Source organism: Pinus tabuliformis, chromosome 8 (assembly GCF_031772625.1).
Source record: "Pinus tabuliformis cultivar Carrire ecotype Pingquan chromosome 8, CPIR1, whole genome shotgun sequence".
Taxonomy (NCBI): domain Eukaryota; kingdom Viridiplantae; phylum Streptophyta; class Pinopsida; order Pinales; family Pinaceae; genus Pinus; species Pinus tabuliformis.
Window position 1 is genome coordinate 2,037,616,693 of NC_142294.1, and position 27,278 is coordinate 2,037,643,970.

Below are 27,278 nucleotides of genomic sequence, written 5' to 3' on the forward strand. Positions count from 1 at the left end.
AATATTAGATATACAATAACTAGACCAAGTTAGGGTTTCAACTATACGGAAAACATTATACCTAGGGTTTCATTCCTAGGCTCTTACATTAACTTTTATAAGGGTTTTGTCATAAACCCTAATTCATCAAACCCTAAAAGCTAGGGTTTCATCATATGTTCTAGATAAAATCAACAATCCCTAAAAGGTTAGGGTTCTACCAAAGTGAACCAAAGATAGATAGTACGATAAGGGTTGATTTAATCTAAAGATCAATCACCCTAACCAATAAGAATCTTTATGATTCTATAGCAAAAATCTTAAACATGAGGGAGTCATTAATGTAAAGCATAAAGATCGTACATTTTTGTATGAGAAAGACCTACTACAAACCTTTATGCATACCTTGAGTTACTTCATTCAAAAACCTTGTATGGCTTCCTAATGAAGCATCAATATTTTCATGGCATAAGATCATCATTTCTTTATATACCTACAACATTCACTGACAAGTACCACCAAAAGTATACAAATACACCAACATGATTTTGTGAATCATTAGAGAGGGCGAATTCCTAGGGTTTCAAGATCCAAACCCTAAGTTTCATGATGTTACGTTTCAAAACATCAATTCTAGGGTTCGAACTTCAAATCCAATTTTGCCCTCACTAGGGTTTTCCATTTTACCCTGGACTACCTACAAACCTTAGAGACCAAAAGTTAGGCTTTCTAATATCTAAGAGGGAACAAACAAATTAAGGTTAGGGTTTCTTTCTTGACTAGGGTTTCCATGTACCAACTAGGGTTTTTATTCAAGTTTCATCTAGGGTTTACAACTCCTAGATACCCAATAAAAAATCAACAATTTGAGGTCCACAAACCCTAGATCCAAAACATGTATCAAAACCCTAAAGATATTTTATGCATACCCTCTATTCATTTATTCATAAAAACAATTATAGGTACCTTGTTTGCAACAACACCTTCTTCAATTTCAGAAATCCAAGACATTGTTGCTCTCATGATCTTTCTATCTAATCTTTATGTTTTGATACCTTTTTGAAGTCTTTCCTGAAGCCTCCTCAAGTTAGAACTTTCCTTACAGCGTTTTGCTTAAAACATGAGCAGAATACTTAAGGCTTTTCTTCTTTAGTCCTCCTAGCAACCTATTGTAGGCCTTTACAATCCTTCAAAGGATTACCTATAGGATTCGTTCTGCAACTAGGACATATATAAGAAAAACTTTCTTCTAGCTTGACAAAGATGCTCCTCTTATTCACTGGCTTGTTTACTCAAAATAGACTTACAGTCATCTTCCTTTTATTACTTCGTTTAGACTTATTTGGCCCTCTCCAATAGTCACATAGAGGAGCTTGGCTTTCTCATTGTTGATACAACAAACTCGGCCTTTATCTCAGGTATGTAGTAGTCCTTGATGTGTCCTTCACTCTGTGGTATAGGTCCTGAGATTGCTCAGCTTTTGTCCAATCTTTTTATGTGACTTTCAGCCCTGGTTAGGGCTTTCTCATTTTTACTATATATGAACTTAACAGAATGTCTATAAAGCCTTTCATACAAGTTGGCCTAGTTCCTCTTCTAGGCGTCATTCCTAATGTTGTCCTATAGGATTATGTAACGATAAGATGCCTTATGTAACTCGGATCATTCTACAACCTATTGTAAACTTCAAACCTTCTCCAAGACTTCTGCAACTCGGACCTCGGAATTTCTTGTAATTTTCGGGTGCCTATATTATTACCCTGCAACTTCGTTATGTGGTTATGTGACTATGGTATGTAAAGAAGCAGACTTCTTGAGTTTCGGATCCTTCTACTACTATAGGTTTCTTATTGTGCTTGTTCTCCAAGAAATGAATTGTTGTTTTGGATTCCTTATTGGTATAGGATTGTGGTTTTCAATTTGGATTAATTTTGTAGCTTCAATGTTGTTGAAGGAAATGTAACTAGGTTCGGTTTTCATAAATGTACTTTTGATATTTGTATTTATTCAACAAAAGAAATATTATTTTTATAATATATGTCAATGAGTTTCTTGCTCATTGAAATAGGTCTAACACATGTTAAAGTGCCATAGGTGAGTCAAATGGTCAAAAGAAAATGTTGAAGACCTTAAGGGCATGTTACACCATGTATATGTTTGTATAGGAGTCAAAGAATAACCCTCCAAGCAAAGTCAAGTCTCCTCCAAGCATGTAACACCACCAAAGAAGTTATTTGAAGCAAAGATAGCAAGTCGGCCTAAAGGAGGGGCAGTCCTCTATATATAGAGCCTAGCCACTCGTCTAAAGACAATGCACTCACATCTCTGAAATCTGCGAAGTAAAGAAGCAAGTAAAGGGTAACGAAGGACAAAGAAGAGGTCTCCCAGTGCAGCGAAGTAGAAGGATACAACACCAAACATTAGAGGTCTGCTCTAGGGTCGTTGCAGTCACACATGCGAGGAAACAGACGGTTGTCACTGCGGTTATGACAGCAACAACTCACAGTCATCTATCTCGCTTTGTTTGGGGTTAAAGCCTCCTACTCAAGCATAGAAGAAGGGTACTCAAGCGAAGTAGAGAAGGGTATACAACATCAAGTAAACCTCCCACACGTGCGAGAATCTAGGGTTGTTGTACAGTCACTTCACTCTACACCTACATCTCAAGAAGGATCTCATTTGAACGAAGGCGTCTACATAAGTGAAGGATATCTCTAAGTATAGAAGAGAAGCATCTCATCTAGAGCAAGTGCAACAAGGTTTACCAACAATTGAAAGAAGAACGAAGTGCCAGAAGGAGAAGGACAAAGTGTCGGGGAACGAAATGCCGAGGATCGAAGTGTCGAAAGAAGGAAATGTCGGGGAACAAAGTGCAGAAAGGAAAAAGGACTTGACTTGTTCTTGGAGGACATTCTTGTCAAGGGTCTAGGGTTTGGCATTGATCAATAAGAAGCTTCAATAAGAAAAAATTACTAAAGGGTTTTCCTCTCAAGAGAAGAGAGGTTTTGGCCCTAGCAGAGAGCCAACATCTTGTGTTCTTGTTCTTATGTTTTCGATAGCAGTGTGATGAAGTACACACACATGCATTAATAAGAAGAAGAAGAAGATTAAGCTAACAAGGAAAAGTAAAAAGGCTCCACAAATTGTTATCAAGTCAAGAAGAATCACACTACACCTAATTGCCCTTGGTTCTTCAACAAATGCCGCATATATTCCTTTGTTTCATCACAAGGGTATTCCTCCTCCTTGTAACTTTTCTGGTCTATTTAATGATGCCAAGTTTTGTACCTTTCTAGAGCAGATATAGTGAAGATAACAAGTTTGTTCTAGGCCTTACTCAACCATAGTTTTGATGACCTTATTTTCAGCTTTCAAGGAGAATACAAGCCATCAAACCATAGTGCTCTTCTAGCTGCCAAAGATACTAACCTTAGCTTTGATACCATGTTGAGAAATCCTCAAGGCAGCTTATTAGGGTGATTTCTCTTAACTTAATAGTTGCTTGCGATGTTTTTTTATTTGATTGATTAGATTCTTCTTCTTATTGTTATTATTATGTTCTTTATCATCAAACGATTATCAAAACATGAAGATCATCAAAGACAAATGGACACAAGACATAGGCACTCAGCCAAGGAAAAACCCCTCCTAGGGGAAAACCCAACAAAATTCTCTTATTCTTATAGAATATTTTTCAAAGGAGACTTCCAAGACCCAAAACCCAAAGGCAAGACTTCCCCAAGATCAAGCCAGCCATCACAAAACAAGATCATCATAAAGTCAATGATGAAGGTGTCCATAAATCATTGGTCTCGCCAGCATTGTGCTCTGATCTTGTGGAGAGATAGAGTTGTTAGTCAAGGCCTTGCTATGTGACAATGTTGGTTGATATGATGCTAAACAGATGGGTTACCAATCTAAGTATTCTTATGAGATCTCTTCAGATTGAGAATGTCCATGTACCTTATGAATACCTCCCTAGTTAAGACAAGAGTGTTGAAAAATGTGTAACTAGGTTCGGTCTTCATAAATATGAAATGTACTTTTGATTCTTATATTTTGTAAAATGAAAGAAAATTATTATTGTTATTTTTGGAGCATGGGTTTCATGCTCAAAGTCTTTTATTTTAGAGGTCAAGCACCCATTAAGTGCTTCTAGGGTATGTCTTAGGTCAAGAAGTCAAAAGAGTCATTGTCATAAGTTGAAGACCCCTTTGGGCACATTGTAATTTATATAAGGAATTACTTTTGTATTTAGAAGTGTCAAAATACCCTTCAAGATCAAGTCGGCTTGGCAGCTAAGAAGTCGACCTTTTTGAGGAGCCATGTCCACCTTAAGAAGCCTATATAAAGGAAGGAACTCAACCTCCTTAGGACACATTCACTTCTCACTCATACAAAAAAAAGGAGAAGCACAAGAAGGCTAGCAAAGAAGGAGGACGAAGAAAATAAGTTTTTGGGCTAATTCTCTCTCACACGTGCGAAGAAGGAAGGTTAGGGTTTGCTGCTTCAAGGTCGAAATTCTCTATCTACTGGAAGAGGATCAAAGTTGTTGGAAGAAGGGCCTAATAGGTCACCTACTAGCCCTAGATAAGGAAGCAAGGCAAGCGAAGTTGTTGGGAGGCCTTGGAAGGCTAAATTTCGCTCACACGTGTGGATGCAATAGTAGTTGCAGGGGGCTGAAAATTTCAAACCTGCAGTAGAGGCCGAAATTCTAAAGTTGGGGATTGAAGTTGTGTTGCTGGAAGAGATTTGACTGGGTTTGACTTGGACAAAGGAAGCACATCATCCGGAGAGGTCGGACTTGGTCTTGGAAGGTATTGGTCTTGGTCTAGAGGTCTTGGAATTCGTCAATTGAAGAATCTATAAGAAGATAAGAGATTTACGAGTTTTCCTCTCAAGTGGAGAGGTTTTGGACCTGGCTTGCAACCTATGCCTTCTGTTCTTGTGTACTTTCGTTCTTCTTGTTTTGATAAAAAAAATTATGATAAGAACGAACATAATAATAAGAGAGGAAGCTAATAAGTAAGAAAAATAAAAAGATATCACAAGCAGTTATGATAGATAGAGAAATCATCCAAGCTACTGCCCTTTAGACTTCTCACTACTTCTTTCAACAAGTGCAACATTTATTTACATTTTGCAAGCAATATTTTTGGATCTATTGAATCTTATTAGCAATCATTGTCTATCTTTCAAATAGCTCTCTCCTTATTTTGCAAGTAACGTGGATCTTTATATTTGCAATCTTTACTTTACTTGCTAAGTTGTTATCTCATGCACTTGATGTTTAGCTCATGATTATTGGATGATATTCTCTTGTTACTTGAGCATTTCTTACAAGTACAATATTCTATTTATATCTTGCAAGTGATATTTCATTATTGCTCTAACATTGTTCTCTTTTGCAAGATTGTTTGTCATCATATTTCAATTTGAGCAAGTACTTGTTATTAACTTTCAGCAAATCATTTTGTATAAGCATTGGTCTATGTTATTTATCTTTTGCATGAATTATTGAATATTGCTCATGTATATTTACTTGCTTGTTCATATCTTGGAATCAAGTTACCTTTGATAAGCTTTCCTTTAACCTTAATCTCCTAGAAACTAACATTTCCTTTAACCTTCTTAGAGACCATCCCCTTCGCTTTAACTAGGAGAGACCTTTAACAGAGAGAGTTGCGAATAGGTGACGGCCCCATCTCTTAGTTTGCCACCAAGTCACACTTTGTGGGGTTGAGGATTTTTCCCACATTAACTAGGTGTGCAAGCGAGGCGGCAACATTTTTTCGCACTGTTGTCGGGGACAAGTCCTCTTAGACCTGGAATATGACTAACTTTTGGTTTTTTGCATATTGGATTTTTAGACTTACATTCCTACTCAAGTGTCGACTCCACTTGACTCAAATTCTGCAAGAGTTTCTACTAGGAGGAATCCAAGTGGTCTAGTTAGCCCCATTCTTGAGCCTGAAGGGGTTTTTAGAGTGAGGTTAAATAAACTCTCTTATGCCCAATCATATGTATGACATTGTTTTGATTCTTTGAAGAATTTTCCTATTGCTTGTTCATATTTCAGTGATGCACATCTCAAAGGGTTAATCAAAAAAGGATTAAGTTTCTAAAATAAAAACAAAACACAATTAGGATCAAGAACTAATTTTCAGAGAGACAAAAATAATATGTACAATGATTATTAATTTGTATGTAACGGCAACCCAAAATTGAACTCTTACAATCGAAAAAATGGAATTGTCATTCATCTTTGTCACGATCATGTCTGGGTAAGGACAGGGAACAGTGAATTTCTACAAGATATCAGGATCTTGTGTCACCCTGATTAAGAAGGTTATAACTTGTAATCCTTGGTGTTGTAAAACTCTAATTCAAAACCACACCATGTTAGGGAGGTTAGATCAAATGTACCTCTGGGAGTAATATCTTTTGGGAACCTCAATTTTGTATAAAGTTTGAGTCATTCTTTGGGCTTCAGACCACAGTGGTTAATTTTACAGGACATATGGTACATTTGAATCCAACATAAGATTGAAAACTCATTTCCTTTTAGGTGGCTATGAGTTCAATGAGTTTTATGAGGCTATGTGGCTAAGAACATTTATTTGTTCAATGTACAATTCTATAAAATAACAAAATGTCACATTTTCAAAAAAAATAATAAAACAAAATAATTTCCAAACTAAAAAACAACCTAAACAAAATAACGAAACAAACTATCCACATTCCAATATAATGAATTTCACTGAATAATCAAGACAAAACAAGCCAAAGTAAAAGTAGTGCCTTACAAAGCCTCCTCCCAGTGTAAGAAATCATGCATGCGGAAGTTGAAGAAAGCTACATCTCTCAAATGAAAACTTCAAAACTCCATTTCCACTAAGTATATCACTACCCCACAAGAGCTTTTCCTCACTCCCTTCCACAATTGGAGTTCCTTGGATCTGTTTTTTAAGTTTTTTAATTTCATTGAGTGTCAGGTAAGTTTATTGTTACGATGATTTTCAGTGAACACCATTTAGAGTAATAGAGGCAAGGTTTCACTAAATTTCAACCAGAGTCTCCTTAAAGCCAAGTGCCCCTTACTTACCATTTATCTTTCAATAGCTGTTCAATGGAAGGGATAGTTTGCGGAAAGCTCAATGCAGGCAAGCTATTGCATTTGTTGTCCGGAAATTGGATCATAACTTATTCGTACAAGGAAACACAAGTGACTTATGTTAGCCTACTTACCGTGCCTCGAGCATAAGCAACATAGTGATTGTTCGAGATAAGCAGAACCCTTCTTTATCTATTCAGTTATATTGTCTTGTTTTAACTCTACATGTCCAGGAATTTCGACTTGGCCAGTGGAGAATACAAAGTGGGGATTCCATAACAAACAAGTCGAGATCAAATCAGCAGAGAAAAGCTTCTTAAGAGTTCAGTCTCCTCCTACTTCTAATTCGCAGCTGTCACAAACTCAGAAGAAAGGAGGGTTAGGCTCTAATACATAGACACCACAGGAGAAGAAATATAAATCGCGGGAAAAAAATACCAATACCAGATAAGCCATGGGAATGGATAAAATCATAAAACCCAATAGGTTTATGGGAGAACATGGAAGTCTGCTGAATTTATGAGCAGACTTTAATAATAAAATAAGAATAGAGAAGAGATTCAAACCTCTGAAACTGCCTATGTTTTGATGCCCTTTCCCAATCCCTTTGATGTGTTGTCCTCAAGTCTCCCTCTCTGAATAGCAAACATAGCAAATCATCCACTATGTTCTCTCCCGCTCTGAACAACAAGCACAACAAACCATCCAATGTGCGCTCTCCCGCTCTAAACAGCAAACACAACAAACCATCCACTATATGCTCTCCCGCTTTGAACAGCAAACCTCAATGAGTGAAAAGGAGGCCCGACCAACATTTATGGAGGACTTGGAGTCTTTTGGCGGGAACTAAAAAAATTTTGGCGCCAATTTGTGCCACGTCACCTTGGGAACATCAGAACTCCCAAAAATCAATCAACATCGCTTCCGAAACTATCCCCAGCACCCGTTGCAGCTCTCGCTAAAATCGGATTGTTCCCATGCAGTTCCAAAGCTCCCAAGAGTGCATAAGCCATTGGAACACGTTTCCCAACTCTCGGGAGCGGTTCTGGTGTAACAGAGCAATTTTTAAGATTCATTTACACAAACTCTAGTAAAATTGTTTCCAATGATGGTTATTATAAAAATAAAATACTAGGTCTTCATGCTTATTGATTTATCTTCTAATGTAACCATTTGAATTATAATTTATCGTGACTTACAGTTATCAAAAAAGAAAAGAATTACAACTTCTTTGACTATGTACTACATTGGGCATGATAGCAATATGAATATTAACATGATGAGTTCTTTGATTTTCACTATGTTTCTTAAATTCAAAAGTGTCTCTTGAATCATTTACATTTTCAAATTTTCAGTTTCGAATTTAATATTCAAATAAGGAATTAAAATTTTAAATTGATTTTAATATTTGAATATTTTGATTAATATTAATTTTGATTATTATATAAATTACATAGTTAAAAATTTATTTTTTATTTTTTTAATATATAATATTACCGCTCCCGATTAGCTGTTTCCTGTAAATTTTGGGGAAGCTTCTAGCCGTTCCGAACACCGTACCCAAGTTCCCAACGTTCCCACGTTCCAGAAACTCATGCAACATATATATATATATATATATATATATATATATTGCCTTTCTCTTCAAAGAAGTTATGTCCTCAAAGCTTATTGCTCACAAGGCGTGTCATCTGGGTTTTTGCCTTATAATCTATTTGCATCTTTCGGAATTCTTCGAGTTGTCATCTTCGATGATACAAGATGATAATATCCTCTGAGTGATAAACAAAATTGTCGAACCGAGAAGGGATCTAACCATCCTAATTAAATCTTTTGTGGAATCTTGCGGTTATTGGATACTTCAGATGAATTTTTATCATAAAATGAATTGTGCTGACATTAATATTTTTCGGAACATACATCAATTGTTTCTGGTCTAATGGATATGTAGACTAATTTTAAGATGTTTGTTTTTATGATTTGGGTGTCAATAAGGAGTTCTTGTGATCTGATTTCCCCTTAACCTGTTTGTGGCAATCTCTTGGTTTACTTGAGGTATCTGACTTCCTTCAGATACAAAAGTCGTTTGGTTAATTGTTGGATTTTCACTTGAAATTTTTGTCGTTTGAACTACAATATCCGAGTATGTCTTCACTTCAATTGGGTTTGGATTTGTCTGAACTATGAAATTAAGGGGATTTGTGTTTGTTCTCTTTTCTTCAACTTGGACTGCTACATCTGAAGGTTTTGATGCTTCTTTTGCAATGAGTTCTTGAAATTTGTTCTGCAATGATTTCTTATCATCTTTAAGATTCTTAATCTAAGTGAGCAGATTTTGATTATGATTTTTTAAACGTGAAAGTTCTTCAACTTCAGATTCAACTTTTTTTACACTTAAGCTTGTAATTTTTTAAATCTCTAGTTTGTTCTAATAACTTTTAATTAAGCTTATTTAAGCGAAAAAATTGTTCTTCTTTCTCCAATACACTCTCGTTGAGTTTCTTCTCAGGACTTCCCTTTTCTTGCTTTAGTTTTTGCTTCTTACCATTAGACTTCTTGATCTGTGTAAATAATTTTTCATTGCGGTCCTTAAGCCAAGAAAATTCATCACTTTTGTGAGCGACAATTTTGTCCACTTCCTTTTTCATATTTTGCATCGACTTTTGACCTTCTTGAAGTACTACTTTTGAGATATGTTGTATGTCTTCTAGTGCTACTAAATCTAGCTCTCATATAGTATGCTATAATGTTATTTTTTTTCTTTTTATAGGAGAATATTACGAACTTCTTTGTGTTTATGATGAAGGACCCTAATGCTTCCATCTAGGACGATCCTAGCACTATGGCACTATCATCATAAAATAAAGATTTAACAATGAATTGTGAGATAAAAGTATAGTCTTCAATACTCAGTTCTAGATTGCTTATATCATATTGCTTTTTAGACATTGAATCCACCGTTTCAATTATATTTGACTCGAGAATCACTAATTGGTTAGTAAATTCAGTACTAACACAAGTATTATTTTGACTAAGAGCAATAGAGATGATAATAGGGCATGGTTAAGTCAACCTAAGAGGAAATGGGTATAGTCCTTCAAAACCTTCCTAACATCTAAGGCTAGAGAGAAGAATCATGTGGTGAGTCTCATTGATCAATCTAGGTAGGGAGGCAATGATATGAAAGGATGTGTTTCCTCATATATCTAATAGATCTAACGTTTGTTGTGCCCATGGCTAGGGCGTCTATATGACATTCCATGTTGCTGCAAAACTAGAAAACCTAATGCAAAGCCCCATTAGGAAAAAGAAAACTTTAGGGCAGTAAGAGATCAGTGGCCACTATCACCTTAGCAACCTTTCTCCTACTATTTAGTGGTGTCTGACATTAAGAAAGCTTCCTTAAATGCTCACCTAGAGATATTCAATAAGAATGGCTCAAGTCTAGCCTAAATATTCTATACCAAAATTCAGGTACTATATTCCTACACCAATTATAGAGTTGTTATAAGTTAGGAATTTGCATATTTTCAAATATGAGGCATGTGATGTCAAATAACAACCCCAAAGAGTAATTAAACATCAAACATCATTTACTTTTCAGCAATTTTCCACACAAAACCCTATACCTAACCCTGGATATTTAGGAATAAGATAGGAGGGGGAGAAAATTATCCAAGAAAGACGGTTGATCAACACTACAATGATTAATGCTTTGTTCTACATGGAAAATGGAGTATTTGAGGGCTAAATCAATGAAAAAAACTTGTTGAAGGGGAGAATGATTAGGACATTTACTTAAAACCCTAGTGATTTCCTTGTGAGGGGAGATTTTAAATTTAATAATGCACACTTGAAGTTCCCTTAAAGTTTTCTGGAAAACACTCTTACGTATCATAGAGGAGCAAGATTTCAAGATAGATTTTGCAATTTATAACATGAGACAATTAAAAACCCTACTAGACAAACACAATATGCAAAAATATAGAAGATATGGCATAAAATTACAAATTATCCAAAAGAAACACTTCAACCAATCCCAAAAATTCATCTCCAAGCAAGAACCATCTCCAAGAGAATTCACACATAAAAAGATCACAGTTTTCCCAAGTAGAAATGTTAAGTTATGGTATGTTCTATGCTTATAATAGTTTACTTCTTTTCCCTATTATATTCCACAGATTAGCAATCACATGTACATAAAGTAAAGTGCAGATAGAACATTAAACGATCGACAGAAAACAAGCCAAGACAAAAGACACAAGATGTGGCGGCTAGCCAGGGACAAACCGCACAACGTGTGGGGAAACCCTTTGATCAAATCTTCTTTTATCTTCAATAATTCAGCAGAGAGAAATAGTACAATAAATCTTATTTATATCAGCAGTAGCAAACTCTAGATCAGCAACATCAGCATTAGTGGCTTCATCATCAAACTAGGGCAGACGATATCTCACAAACCGACCGTCGGATCGGCTTGATTCCACCACCAAAAGTTGCGGCTTTCAGAGGAGGTTCAGATGAACCTACAGCACAGTTTAGATGAGATCTTCTAGTCCACGCAGGTCAAACTTTACTTCTGCAGTTGCAACTTCAGTTTCGGCAGCTTCCGGCTTCAAACTAGGGCAGTCGATATCTTGCAAACCGTCCGTTGGATTGACTCGATTCCACAACCAAAAGTTGCGGCTTTTAGAGGAGGTTCAGATGAACCTACAGCGTAGTTCAGATGAGGAGATATTCTAGTCCACGCAGGTCAATCTTTACTTCTGCAGTTGCAGCTTCCGGCTTCAAACTAGGGTAGTTGATATCTTGCAAATCGTCCGTCGGATTGACTTGATTCCACCACCAAAAGTTGCGGCTTTCAGAGGAGGTTCAGATGAACCTAAAGCGCAGTTCAGATGAGGAGATCTTCTAATCCACGCATGTCAATCTTTACTTCTGCAGTTGCAGCTTCAATTTCAGCAACTTTCGCCTTCACATGTGTGAGGGAGAGACCCTTTTTTGCAGAGTAGAGAAGAGACTCTTTTCTGCGCAGTAGAGAGAGAGAGATGTGATGAGATGAGTAAGTCCAAATGAGGAAAAGTTCTCCTGTATTTATACACAACGTTGGTTTTTGAATAGATGCGACTGTTGGGCTTCTGAGCCTACATGATTTGTAGGTCGGCTTCATAATAATTCCATAATCAAAATCAATTCATATCTCCATGAATACTTATCGGAATCGGATGATCTTTATATCAATCCTACACCTCCCGACGAGAGGAATCTAATAAAAATATTATCAGCCATGAATAAGATGACCCACATGAAGTTTTGCCCTAGTTGCCAATTTTAACACTCCCTCTCAACTAGGAGAACTTTATCTGCAATCTATCTATCGGTCGTTACTATTCATCCATCAAATCCACCGCCCTGTACAACCTGACCCTTGCTCTGCTCTGCTCTATTCTGCCTGTTCTGCTTTGTCTTGTTCTGCCCTGTACTAATCTGTACGGCTCTGCTCTATTATGTGCTGCTCTGCTTTGTTCTATTCTGCTCTACTTTTGTCTGAATTATGAAGAAGAAGAAATGATCGAGGATGTCTCATACTAACTCAAAGTCAGTCTCAGAGTATGTACCACTGGACCCAGACCAGTCTCAACCAACCCGAAGTCAACGTCATAGTGAGTACAACTCCACTGGTCCCAAACCAGTATCATCCTCCACTGACTCAAAGTCAGTCTCAGAGTGCGTACCACTGGTCCCAAACCAGTCTCAACCGACCCGAAGTCAGCTTCATAATAGGTACCACTCCTACCACTGGTCCCAGACCAGTATTGCAGTCTCAGAGAGTGTACCACTGGTCCCAGACCAGTCTCAACCGACCCGAAGTCAGCGTCATAGTATGTACCACTCTCAATGGTCCCAAACCAGTACTGTACTGACACGAAGTCAGTCTCAGAGTATGTACCACTAGTCCCAGACTAGTCTCAACCGACCCAAAGTCATTGTCATAGTATGGTACAACTCCTACCACTGGTCCCAGACCAGTATCATTGATCACAGATCAATGGAGGTCATCCTAGCGTAGGGAGTACGGTAGATACAACGATGCATCCATCGGTACTACTATGGTCCCTAACTTCATTTCCCTGCTCATTGATCAGATGAGAGGTACTTCCCATGAGTCCCGGACTGCATGGGTAGGATGCCTCGACAGGAGAACTAATCAACCTGTCGTCACATGAGAACACATCAATCCCACCACAATCGCCATGGAGAACACATCAATCCAGGCCGCCATGGAGAACACATCAATCCTGCGACAATCGCCATGGAGAACACATCAATCTAGGCCTCACAGGAGAACTAATCATCCTGCTACACGGGAGAGTGAATCATCATGTTCCACAAGAGAGCGAATCATCTTGTCCCACAAGAGAGCAAATCATCTTGTTCCAGTGCACACCACCAAGGGAGGGTGAGCCACCCTGTGGTCGTATGTTGCTCCAGTAAGAACCGCAAGCCCTCAGAGCTCCCAGAGCTCAATGTATGCAACATGCAGGACCCTTATACAAGGGTTCCTTGACGACTCCAAGTCGTTTGGCAAAATCACAGATTAGATCTTTCCTCGGGGCTTTGACAAGGTGTATCGACCTGTACATCATCTTAATGCGATGGAGCCTCCTTGCTCATCGACTTACCATATCCCAGATGATGTTTATCTGCTGGAGCAATTGACGAATACGGGATTCCTCAATAATCGAATCCCACCTCTGGTTGTTACAGAGAATCACAGTGGTATGTGTTCAAACAGCTCGCTGAAGAGCTTCCCCAACCAGGCAGCTTCATACGAGATCATACTCGTAGATATGTATCTGGTCTCGGCGGTGCTTATGGCAATCGACTTCTGCTTCCTGCTCATCCATTATATCAAAGCAGAATCCAAAGAGAAACAGCACTAAAAAGTGCTCCAGTGATCCTCCACACTACCTGCCTAATCAGCATTCGAATAATCATGTCGTTTCATATTTTCGGCAGTGTATCTCAATCCATGAGAGATTGTGTCCTGAAGACATCTCAGAAGATTCTTGGCACCAATCTAGTGAGGCTCAACCAAATATGAGCTCACAATGCTAACTGCAAAACATATGTTCGGATGGAGGTTCACCAAGAACATCAACGCGAATGTGTTTTTGAAACTCAAAGGCTTTTCCCAAATCTGCTCCGACATCACTACCATATAACTTCTGAAAGTTAAGATCCTTGAGGTAGTCACAGGCTTGCAGTCCAGCATACAAAATCTTTTCAAAATCTTCACCACATATTTTCCTTGAGATAGGAAAATTTCCCTTGGCTTCTGCCACACTTCAATTCCTAGGAAATAGTGCATCGGTCCTAGGTACTTCATTTCAAATTCAGAAGCCAACTCCCTCTTACATTTGTGAATGAGAGGGTCTGCACCTGTTAGAAAGAGGTCATCCACATACAACACCAGTATGAGAGGCTTGTCATCTTCAACCTTAAGGTAAAGGTTAGGATCGGCTTCACTCCTAGTGAATCCCAGCTTCATCAAGTAGCTATCGATCCTCTCATACCATGCTCAGGGTGCTTGCTTCAACCCATAGAGAGCCTTCTTCAACCTGCATACATGAGATTTTCAATCATAAATCTCAAATCCTTTGGGTTGCTCCACATAGACCTCTTCTTTGATCGAACCGTGCAAGAACGCGGTCTTGACATCCATCTGATGTAGGTTCCATCCTTGTGAAGCCACAAGGGCTATGACCAAGCAGATGGTCGTATACCTGGCAACAGGGGCAAATATCACATCATAGTCTATACCTTCCTTCTGGGAGAAACCACGGGCAACAAAACGAACCTTATACTATTCCGTACTTCCATCTGTTGCAGCTTTATCTTGTAAAGCCATTTTGAAGTAACAATTGTCTTGTCCTGGGTCTGGGAACTACTTCCCAGACATCATTCTTTATAATAGACTCATATTCTTCGATCATAGCATCCTTCCATACTTTATGCTTGACGGCATCTGAGAATGATGAAGGCTCATTTTGTATGATCGTGCTCATGATGGTCAGGTATCCCTGATACCTGTTACATTTCTTACTTTCAAGGAAGGTTCCTCGGGGTGCAGCATGTCTTTCAACATCATCAAGTATCCCCCTAAGCCATGAAGGCCTCTTCCTAGAAGAGGAAGGCTCAGGGGGATAAATAGGATCCATCGGTTCTTCCACATCAGGGATTGTTACATCATCTACCCATAGAGAGCTTCCACAATCGTACAGTGCCACACCATTCTGCTCTGGAGTATGTGGTGTAGTAGTCTCCCTCTTAATGCCAACCTCAGGTATGCCTAAGTGAACCAACTGTAATATATCGGAGGTCTTGCTTAGGCTTGAAGGGAATGGTCCCCTTTTGAGCTTTCCTTCGGCACATCCTAGACATACACCTTCTTTCTCTCCTCAGAATTCGGGCATCCCTGTCACCATTTGTCTTACACCGAGTAGAACTTTATAATGAAGGGGGGAAAACCTTTGATGCCAAAGTTCGGACTAAAGATATGTGTCATAAGACATGACACCTAGCGGACTTCCATCAACCTGATATAATGAATCAACACGAAACCCAAGAGTAAAGGCATCTTTAACATTATTTTTCCATATACGTACCTTGCCATTGCTGAAGGTTACCTTGTAGCCTTTGTCTTCCATTGCCGAGATGGACACCAGGGTCTTTTTGAGGTCAGGTGCATTTAATACATCCTAGAATTTCTAGTCTTCTTGAATGGTTGTCCTCTTCCTTGATTTCTAGCACTGCTTTTACCTTTGCTATTGAATTTTCCATCCTTTCGATTACCATGATTGGATTTTGATCATCGTCATGGTGAGAGTCCTTTCTATCAGGGCATTCCCTTGCATAGTGACCTGCTTTATTGCAAATGTAACATCGTCCTTTTCTTCCACCCTTTGGTCCAGCCTTTCCTTTTGATTTAGACCCGGAATTCTTTCTTTTCTTAGCATGAGAAGAAAAGGCAGCAAGAGGACCTTTAGGTAAGGGCATTTCTTGCTCTTCTACCCTTGTTTCTTCTTGAATGCATCTAGCCATTAATTCCTCGAAACCAGGAATTACATTATTGTTCAGAAGAGTAGTCCTGAACACGTACCATTCAGATGGTAATCCTCCAAGAGTCATGAGTGCCATTTCCCTGTCAGTAATAGTCTTCCCAATAGATAGGAGATTGTTCTTGATCTCGGTGATTCTTAAGAAGTATGCTTGCATACTCTCATCTTTACCCTTCTTGATTTCACTCAGCTTATTTCTAAGAAACAAAACTTGATTTGCATCATTAACTTTAAATAAACTCACCAGTCTATCGTAGATTTCCTTGGAGGTGTTCATGTCGGAGATGTAGGCCACCAAGTGCTTGTCGATAGAGTCCCGGATGATCTTTTGTTTTGACTTCTCTGGTTTTCCATTTGTTCCAGGTAGCAGCGGATGCATTTGATGGAAGCTCAACAATATTGCCTCTTCCATGGTCGAGCACTCCTTGTTCTTTTAGGATAGCCTTGGCTATCTTCTGTTCGGTGATTTCTCTTGCTCTTGCTCTTGCTCGGGCTTTGTCTTCACCTCAACTCTGATACCATGTTAAGTTATGGTATGTTCTATGCTTATAACAGTTTACTTCTTTTCCTTATTATATTCCACAGATTAGCAATCATATGTACATAAAGTAAAGTGCAGATAGAATATTAAACGATCAACAGAAAACAAGCCAAGACAAAAGACATAAGATGTGGCGGCTAGCCAGGGACAAACCGCACAATGTGTGGGGAAACTCTTTAATCAAATCTTCTTTTATCTTCAATAATTCAGCAGAGAGAAATAGTACAATAAATCTTATTTATATCAGCAGTAGCAAACCCTAGATCAGCAGCACCAGCATTAGCGACTTCATCATCAAACTAGGGCAGACGATATCTCACAAACCGACCGTCGGATCGACTTGATTCCACCACCAAAAGTTGTGGCTTTCAGAGGAGGTTCAGATGAACCTACAGCGCAGTTCAGATGAGGAGATCTTCTACTCCACGCAGGTCAAACTTTACTTCTGCAGTTGCAGCTTCAGTTTTGGCAGCTTCCAGCTTCAAACTAGGGTAGTCGATATCTTGCAAACCGTCTGTCGGATTGACTTGATTCCACCTCCAAAAGTTGCGGCTTTCAAAGGAGGTTCAGATGAACCTACAGCGCAGTTCAGATGAGGAGATCTTCTAGTCCACGCAGGTCAATCTTTACTTCTGCAGTTGCAGCTTTAGTTTCAGCAGCTTCTAGGGCAGTCGATATCTTGCAAACCCTCCGTCGGATTGACTTGATTCCACCACCAAAAGTTGCGGCTTTCAGAGGAGGTTCAGATGAACCTACTGCGTAGTTCAGATGAGGAGATCTTCTAGTCCACACAAGTCAATCTTTACTTCTGCAGTTGCAGCTTCAGTTTCAGCAGCTTCCGGCTTCACATGTGTGAGGGAGAGACCCTTTTCTGCGGAGTAGAGAAGAGACTCTTTTCTGCGCAGTAGAGAGAGAGAGATGTGATGAGATGAGTGAGTCCAGATGAGGAAAAGTTCTCCTGTATTTATACACAACGTTGGTGTTTGAATAGATGCAACTGTTGGGCTTCTGAGCCTACATGAGTTGCAGGTCGGCTTGATAATAATTCCATAATCAAAATAAATTCATATCTCCATGAATACTTATCGGAATCGGATGATCTTTATATCAATCCTACACCTCTCGATGAGAGGAATCTAATAAAAATATTATCAACCATGAATAAGATGACTCACATGAAGTTTTGCCCTAGTTGCCAATTTTAACAAGAAACAAGAAGACTAATTCACACTCTTTTGGAAGAGAAGAGTGATGAAAGTGTGATGATGAAAATGTAGAAAACTTTGCAAAACTATTGTACCCTCCCGGTTTCAAGTTTTTAGCATATGGTCTAATTTCCTCACCCTAAACAGTTAGCTGATATAAACCTTTTGCAAATTTGCTTGAAACATTTAGGACTACTCTACAATATCTTTTCAGTTGATATGAAAGTAAAGACAAGCGCACAGAAAATTTTTACACAGTTTTTTTGGTCTAATGACCCAGGAAAAACCCACAAGGGGAAAACCAGCCTTAACAAGGATTTTATTTGCTAATCTTAGATATAATTTTACACAGAAAAATTGAACTTCAAGTACTTATCTCTCCCTCGAAGTTAGAGCTCAGCGTTCTAAAGTAATATGCAACTGTCCTTGAGATCTTTACCTCTGTCAGACCTCTACTTGATACCTCTGTCAGACCTCTGCCTTGGATTTGGCACTCAGACAGTCACAAAATACTAAGTTCTGCTACCTTGGAGACCATGCCAATTCTCTGTTGTAATTACTCCAAAAAAAGCGTCGTTTGGCAGTCTGAATACACAGTCTGCTTACCACAGGCAGCTACCTTGGAAGGTAGCAGAAACCCTTCACTGCATGTGTGGTACTAGCTCCAATACTCACACGGAAATCTAAGCATGTCTTTGAAACATTGCAGAACACTGACCTCATCCATGTCATGTGATTGGATGCTCTACGATCCAAGAGCCATAGCCCACTATCCTCATACACAGCAGTACCATTGTCCGATATACAGGCAATAAGAGAGAACTCTTTCTCAAATATCTCAGCAAAGTCATCAATCTTACTTGATGCTGCTACTGCTGCATGAGCCTCTTTCTTCTTCTTCTTGTATGGACACTGGCTTGCATAGTGACCAATCTTGTGACATGAAAAGCATTTAATTCGCTCATGCCCTTCACAGAAGCAGATCCACCCCCCCCCCCTCCCCCTCGTTCTTTTTAAGCAAAACCCCTACAATCCCGACAATATTCCTTGTGCCAAAAACACTGTCTACTGAAACTCAGAGTCCTAGCTCTGATACCATGTAGAATTTCACATACAAGCTATTAAATCTTGTAGGCATTCTGTCAAACACTTGGGAAAACTCTAATTTCTGACTCCAATAAATATTCAACAATAATGCAGATTTTTCACACATTCAACCTTCATTTATGAGCAGATATACAAATAAATAAGTCTGGAAAATATTTGCAGCGAAACAGAGTAGTAAACAATCACAGCATTTGACACAAACATTTTGGGCAATGTGCCTAGAAAATCCCTGGGGGGAAAACCAATCCATAAGACAAATTTTATTGAGCTCATAGGAAATTTCAAGCAATTGATATCCAACTTATCTCACTGAGTCTGCCCTTGATTTTTGTGCCAAAAACCTAGGAAAACGTACCAGAAATCCCTCCTTGATTTCTGTGCCAAGTTTGTCCTAGTTTGACAACATACAGCCTCCTAGAAAAGCATACCCAGCAACTATACGAACTATACCAACAAAACAGAAAATTGTTGCCTAGAGTTATGTGCCATCTGCCTTAAAAATGTGCTCATATTTCACTATATAGCCAGCATTAAATGCATTGTACGGACTGCTAAATTTCTACTGATTCCTTGGGAACTGTGCCAATCTCTCCTAGATATGTGTGCCCAGCTCTCCTTTCCTTATTGCTCCTTCCAAAACTTTCTTCAGCTCTCGCCCTTCTCTCTCACTCTTCATTAAAAATGAAGAAAAAACATGCCTCTTCCTCTCCCTTTTCTCTTTTTTTATTTCTCATTAATCACTAAAATCCCTAACCCTAGATCTCAATGGTTGTGATTCAATCTGGCCATCTCAAGGTCAATGGTCATGACTTATTTCAGATTGGGCCCACTTAAATCACTTAAGTGAACCAAACTTTATAAAGTCACTCTCACTTTATAAAAAGGTCGTGTTCTAGTCCTTGATTAAAAAAGTACATTTTCCAACTTTATAAAATCACTTTATAAAGTAAAGTGCCTAGAGAGTGAAATATGCTTAGTCAATTCTGCATACGAGGCATTGCCAATGCAGAAGTACCTCCTGAGCTAAAAAAGCCAACGGTAACAATAATAGCTTTTGAAAGGTGTGAAACATCAAATTTAGTTCAAATTGCAAAATGGTACCTTCATATTTTGGATCGGATAGGCAATGGCAGCAAATTAAATATGAGGATAGTTTATAAATTTATAATCTAACTTATGTAGCCTAATGTGTAACCTTACTTATAACATATCCAGTTCAAAAAAATAATCGCTTATAGCATGCTACTTATTTAAAACATATCTAATTAAAAACATAATCATATATTTCCATGAATCCTTCCAAAATTGAGATTTTCAACACGTTAAAACCATTAATGATATCATGGAAAATTATCTCCGATAAAAACAAATATTGAGCAGAATAATATTCAACAAAAATGTGCAACAGAAACTAGATATCTCCTAATTACACTAGTTGTGAGATTGAAAACCTTGACTATATTAACTATCAATAATCCTTAATTTCTTGACATGGCTTAAAAATATTAGAGAGTCATTATCATATCCATACCAATCTGCAGTGCGAGTTGTTAACAAAAAAAGCCTCTCTAGTCCCATTGATATTGCTTTATTTTCCATGTAATCTGCAAGGATTTTAACAATCGAAGAATGGTAAAATTTTGTCAATTGCAATCTACAATTTGAAATACAAGAATATGCAAAACTAGCAACCAAAACATAAACCATTTCAACTTCAATGAATGGAAACTTAACATAATAATTATTGACAAATACTATTTTATTATTATTATAAAATAGGAAAATGGATAAACTTTATCTTATTATTATTGGATTGTACCTAAGGTGTATAATATCAAGTACCTTCTCCCAAGGAGACAACGAATGTAATATTAACATAATAATGGAATAGGCCATTGTGTAATTAAAAAAGGAAATGATATAATAACAAGGGGTATCTAGCATAGGCACCTAGGAACACCCATGAGAAAGTATAAATACAAATGACTATCATTGTAGTGAAGGTGTTGAATTGTATTGTCTTGTAGCAAGCATAGCTTGTGGAGTGATACATTCCAAAAGGGGTATCTGATATGTTGAAAATAAGGGTACCAAGGAGTTGTTTCCTACGCATTTCTCCTTTTGGCCTAGCGAGACACAGTAATCACCTTTTGTTTAAGTGACATTATGAGTTTAATTAATGTCAACGGGCTAAAATACTTTTTATGTGGAGATGCACTAGGCACTTTAAGTTATTAAAGTCACATTATGTGAAAAAGTACTAAGTACACTTTATATTATTAAAGTGGCTTTTATATTCTAAAAGTGAATTTATGTGAAAAAGTACCGAGTACACTTATATTATTAAAGTGACTTCTATATTCTAAAAGTGACTTTATGAGGAAAAAAGTGACAATGGTACTAAAACATTAAAAGTACGAGGAGGTTCATTAATAGAAGGGAGACCACATGAGAGAGGTGGTCAAGTAGGGGCTTGATCTCATCCATTGATCTCATGGGTTGAAATTTAATCTCAACCCTTGATTTCAAGTGTTAGGGTTCTCCATTCTGAAGGAAAGAAAAAAAGGGAGGAAAAAAAGGAAGAGCTCATTATTCTCATGAGCGATTGAGGAGAGGAGCAAGGAGAAAGGAGGAGGAGAGCTTTGAGAAATTATTCTACAACAGAGAGCAAGGACTAAGACCACACTGGTTCGATTATCTAGAAGGCTGAGTATAAGCCAGGGAGGGAGCTCGAATCTCAGAGTGAATGGCAAAGTAATTATTTGCTACAAGTTTTAGACATGTTTCAAGTCTGAAATAAGTCAGTAATAACATTCAGGTAACTGGAAACCTTCCTACAATCAGAAACAACCTTTCCTGAGTTTCTCGGGCCTGCTGTGTGAGTTTCTCGAGCCTGCGGTGTGTGATTCTCAGGCCTGTTGTGCACGATTTTTGGGCATGATCTGAGTGCAGTCAGTGAACTTCCACGGTCCAGGTTTAGACAGTGGTTCTGTGCATGATTCAAGGGAGGAGAGGGAAGCTTTACGAGTGTGTATTTTTTGCTGAAGTAAACCCGAGTTTCAGGGAAGCATAAGCCTGAGTTTCAAGGCAACCCATGACATTGAAAGTGGTACGAATTCCTGAGTATAAGGAGCAGTTCAGAGGTCTCAGATTTCTGCTGAGGAGAGCTGGACATTTGTTGAAGCAACGGTTCAAAACTCAGTTTGGGAAAAGGACTTCAGTAACACTTCTTTAAGGGAAGACATAAGTCCTAACTTCTTGTTTTATAAAAAATTCCTTTAGAAACAAAATAAAATCCTCCTTCAGCACAGGTTTCTCCTTGTGGATTTTTCCAGGGTCAGTTGACCAAAATAAGTGTGTAAACTTCATGTGTGTACTTGCAATTTTCCCTTGTATCAGTTGTTGAAAAGCTAAATGGTAGAGTAGTGACGTAGTCCTTTTGTTTCAAGTAAATGCAAATATGATATATATATATATATCACTCATATATTTTATGATGGGTTTGGGCATTAAACCATGCAAAACTTGAAAACCTGGTTGGGCTATAGAAGACAATAATTTTCTACATATTACCCAACCTTGAGGTTTCTTCTATCTATATTTTGGTGTTGTTCATAGTGAATGTACTGATATTTTATGTGTTTAGGGTTTGTCTTGGAAGTTTTAGAGTGGATTGTCTCTTATATCTCGGAAGTTTTGCTCCAAATGGTATCAAAGCTCTTTCTTCCAAAAGGAGTATTTGATAGCGCCACCCAACCTTAAGGTTTCTTCTATATATATTTTGGTGTTCATACTGAATGTCTTGGTATTTTTTGTGTTTAGGGTTTGTCTTGGAAGTTTTAAGGTGGATTGTCTCTTATATCTCTGAAGTTTTATTACAATTGGTAGCAAAGCTCTTTCTTGGGCACAAAGTGGAAGAATTTTCTTTCATTTTGCCGACTTTTAAAGGAAAATGAGGATGAAAGCATTCAAGTCGATTTCAAAAACTTAATATGCAAAATTTGGATAATTCAATCCAATAACTAAATACCTCTCTAAAAAATACAATTTAAAAATAAAAATAAAAATAAGAAATAATTGTCCAAGATGGAGTCTAGGGAGTGAAGTTATCTACAATTTAAAATCGACAATGTTTAGGGATTTCTCTAATGATAGTCAGGGATTTCACAAACTGGATATCTTTTCATAAAAAAACATAGTTTTTAATCAAACCAGTGTCAATAGATCCAGAGAAGGTGTGGCATTTCATAATTGGGATTAGAATAGTTGATCTAAAAAGTATCACAGAAGTTATGATCATTTTACCTTTTCGATCTCAAAATCTAACTACATAATGGATACCATTTACAAATCATCAACTGAAAATCACAGACAAACACACAAGGGACACCGTTATTTTTGGGCAAACGTCCCCGGAAAAACCCAACTTGGGAAAACAGGTGCAGCAGTTCTAAGGATTTTAATATTAAGCAGCTTTCTTGAGTACAACTAGGGTGTCGAACTAGTTCACCCAACAAAGAAATCTATCTGGCAATAATACCCTTATTCAGAAGCAGATATTCAGCAAGTCTACTCCACGAAAATCTCTCCAACGCTTCTTTGAGGCTTTGCGTCAACCCTCATGGCATCTGCGTCACTCTAAAGCCCCCTGCGTCAGCCTTATGCTGCTCTACGTTGGCTCTCTAGCCTTCTGCGTCACCCACGCAGAACCTCCTAGCCTCTGAGTAGTCACTCTGGCCCTCTACGTGGTTCCTTCTAGGTTTTCATAGACTTCTCTGCCTTTGCGCTGGTCCTTCCGCACTATCGTTTCCTCTCTGCTATGATCTCACTGCGCCTCGCTGCAACTCAGATCACTTCTTTGATTTCTCTCAGGAAACCCCGCTCCAGAAAATCGAACTGACTGATCAATCTTGGTGTGTCTCCAACTAACCCTCAAGCCTCCTCTTATACTTTTTCTATTGAGTCTTCAACGACCGAGATTAAATCTCTAATCAACGACTAAGATTAGATTTGGCTTGATCCATGTCATTTAGAACCTTCTCACCCAGTTTTATATTAATACCCATTAATATTTTTATTTTCTTAAGTTTATACCTAGGAACTCCATTAAAAATATTAATTATTTTAATATCTCTAACCAGGTGGAATTTCCCCAGACCATTTCTAGGTCTTGGAGATCTCATGTGCTTTAACCTCCCCACCAATTTTCATGGCTAGAGCACATTTGATGCTACCCAAATCAACACCCTCATATCTATTGCACCAGTTTTCCCGCATTGGGTTTTTCCGGGGACGATTGTCCAAAAATAACGGTGTCCCTTGTGTGATTGTCTCGGTTACTTCAGTTGTTGATATGTATATGTGTTAAGGCTGCATTTGTGTTTATTTTTGGTATTTATATTTATAACTGACTTGTTAATGAAAAGAACAAGAAGGAGAAAATAAACTAGATAATGCAGTAGGGATTTCTGACGTGTCAGACTTGGAAATTTCAACATGGTATCATAGTATTGCAGATCACAGGAGAACTAAAGGCACCAGCAGTAATCTGAAGAATTTGCAACAGTAGCAGCGATGCCGAGAGATATTGTTGTTCCAGAGCAGAAGTAGCTAGAGAGGAAGTGACGCAGAGCCTCCGTCATCATTTCAAGCCAAGAGGGGGGTCAGCGCAAAGGCAGAGAGGAGCAAATCGAACCTACGCAGTCCCCAGTCATCTTTCTCAGCCAGGAAAGATCGACGTTGTGCCCAGGAGGTGCAAATTCAGCCATTGTCGGGATTGCGCAGAGCCTGAAAAGCTCAGTTTCTTCCGTCGTTGGGGCTTGGGGAGCTGTGGGCAGAATGTGATTTGAGGAGCTGGTGGGACGTTGTTTCTATTGAAGCAGAATAATGTCTAAGGAGACAGAACCAAGTTAGAGGGACTCGCTACCTTGACGGATTTCTAGCCAAGAAATACAGATCCGAGTTGCAGTTGTAAGGACGATTGGAGAGGAGCAATTCGACAGCTAGCCAAAGGATTTCCAAGAGGGAAATCAGGACTTAGAGGGAGATTTCCAAGAGGGATGTCGAATGATAGAGGGAGTCCAGAAGAGGAGCTGAAATGTCAGTGAACGGACTGACGGATCAAGACAAGTTGGACGGGGCTTCCAACTTTGTCATCTGGAAGGCCAGCATCCTAGGAGTCCTGGATCGACATCGCATCAAGGACTTTGCCTTGAGAATCGTTGCTATCTCGGTTGACCCAGATGAGAACAAGAAGTATGAGGATGCAATGGCGAGGGCGAAGTGCATGATCCTAGACGAGGTCAAAGATCATGTCATACCACATATTGCTGAAAAGAACACAGCAAAGTAGATGTGGGACACCCTGACCTCCTTATACCAGGGCTCTTCTGTGCAGTGGAAGATGTTATTGGAGAATCAGCTGCAGTCGTATCAGAGGTAAAAGGGAGAGCAAATAGATCCATTCCTTCTCAGTTTGTAGGAGATTCGCGACCAGCTTACTTCTATGGGGTCTACACGGATCTAGAATTTATGGCCAGGATTGCCCTAAATGCAGTCTCCGAGGAGTGGGAGATATTTGTCCAAAGTATTTTGGGCAGAGCTACTCTTCCCGGTTGGGAGGAGATGTGGGCAGCTCTTCGCCTGGAAGAGATCAGGAGAATGACTAAGGCGGGGAGTAGTGGCAAGGGAGGTCGAATCAAGAAAGAGGAGGATGCAGCTCTAGCATCTGCGGGACAACAAGGGAAGAGGAAGAAGAAGGACATCTCCAAGGTGAAGTGCTTCCATTGTGGGGAGCTGGGACATTATGCATCCCAGTGTCCCATGAAGAAAAACAAGGGAGAGGCTTTCGATTCTAAGGCAACTCCAGCTAAGGCGGAGAAAGAGGTCGAGACTGATGACGATTATGCCATGAGTGCTCACGCACCTCTAGAGAAGAGGTGGGGAGACATCGAGTTGTAGTCAAGAGGACTACATACTAGGGGTAAGATCCTTGAGGTACCCAAACTCTTGGATCACATCCAGCTATAGGAGCCCTTAACGACAGTAGCATGATGACAGATGTCGAATGGAGCAAAGTGTAGTGGAGTAGCAAGGCAGTGCTTGGGTGCAGAATTCTGAGGCAGCGCAGTGAACGTTGGAGCAGTGCGAGAGGCACAAAGGTGTATGCAGCAGCATAGTAGCAGCAAAGGGAGCATAGAATAGCAGCAAAGGCAACTCCAGTTTCACGAGGCTTCCAAACTGACTAAGATGTCAGTATTTGGGAGAAGTCATTACTTACTTCTCGGTAACTGAGTTGCAGTGCAGCAATAAGCAATGGCAGTGCTAGGGGCAACATGGGCAGCATGTTGAGAGGTAGTTGCAATACAAATGTAGCAGTGGCAGTGGCAGTGTTATGCGCAACAATACAGGGAGCAGTAGTGCAGAGGATGTGAGGTAGCAAGCCAAGCATCAGCACAGGTACCGGTGCGAAGGATCAGTGAGATATTTCAATGGTGGAGCATTCCTAGAGCACATTCCTCGTTAAGAGGGGCTGTTGATTTGTGGTAGCATCGGATGTGCTCTAGCCATGAAAATTGGTGGAGAGGCTAAGGCACATAAGATCGCCAAGACCCAGAAATCATTTGGGCAAATTCCACCTGGTTGGAGAGATATTAAAATAATTAATATTTTTAATGGGGTTCCTAAGTCTAAACTTAGGAAAATTAAAATATTAATGGGTATTAACATAAAACTGGGTGAGAATGTTCTAAATGACATGGATCAAGCCAAATCTAATCTTAGTCGTTGATTAGGGACTAAATCTCGGTTGTTGAAGACTCAACAGGAAAAGTATAAGAGGCTTGAGGGTCAGTTGGAAATACACCAAATTGATCCATCAGTTCGATTTTCTGGAGCAAGCATTTGCTGAGAGAATCGAGCTAGTGATCTGTTGCAACGAGGGTCAGTTCGGCACGAGGCCGAGAATACATCGCAAAGAGACAGCGTAGAGCCTGGGAAGGTAGACGCAGAGGCAGTTGGGACCTACGCAGAGGCTAAGGAGGCCAGTGTGGGTGACGCAGTGGGCCAGAGGGCTGACACAGAGAGTCAAGGGGCTGAGCAGAGGCATCAATAGCTGCGCAAAGGCTAGCAGAGCTGACGCAGGGCCAAGAGGCAGCACTGGGTGATTTTCGTGGGGCAGACTGAGTGCTGGTGAGCTAAGAGGGTGATGC

At 39.2% G+C, this 27,278-nt stretch overlaps 1 protein-coding gene across 1 annotated transcript in view; it reads right to left on the bottom strand.

The window, feature by feature from the left end:
• LOC149244623 (putative amino-acid acetyltransferase NAGS1, chloroplastic) overlaps window positions 1-27,278 on the bottom strand; it is a 210,787-nt gene that overhangs the window by 94,616 nt on the left and 88,893 nt on the right. The window contains exon 10 of the mRNA XM_089374921.1: window positions 20,600-20,672. Within this exon, the coding sequence (XP_089231047.1) occupies window positions 20,600-20,672 (73 nt within the window). The remainder of the gene's footprint in view (window positions 1-20,599; window positions 20,673-27,278) is intronic.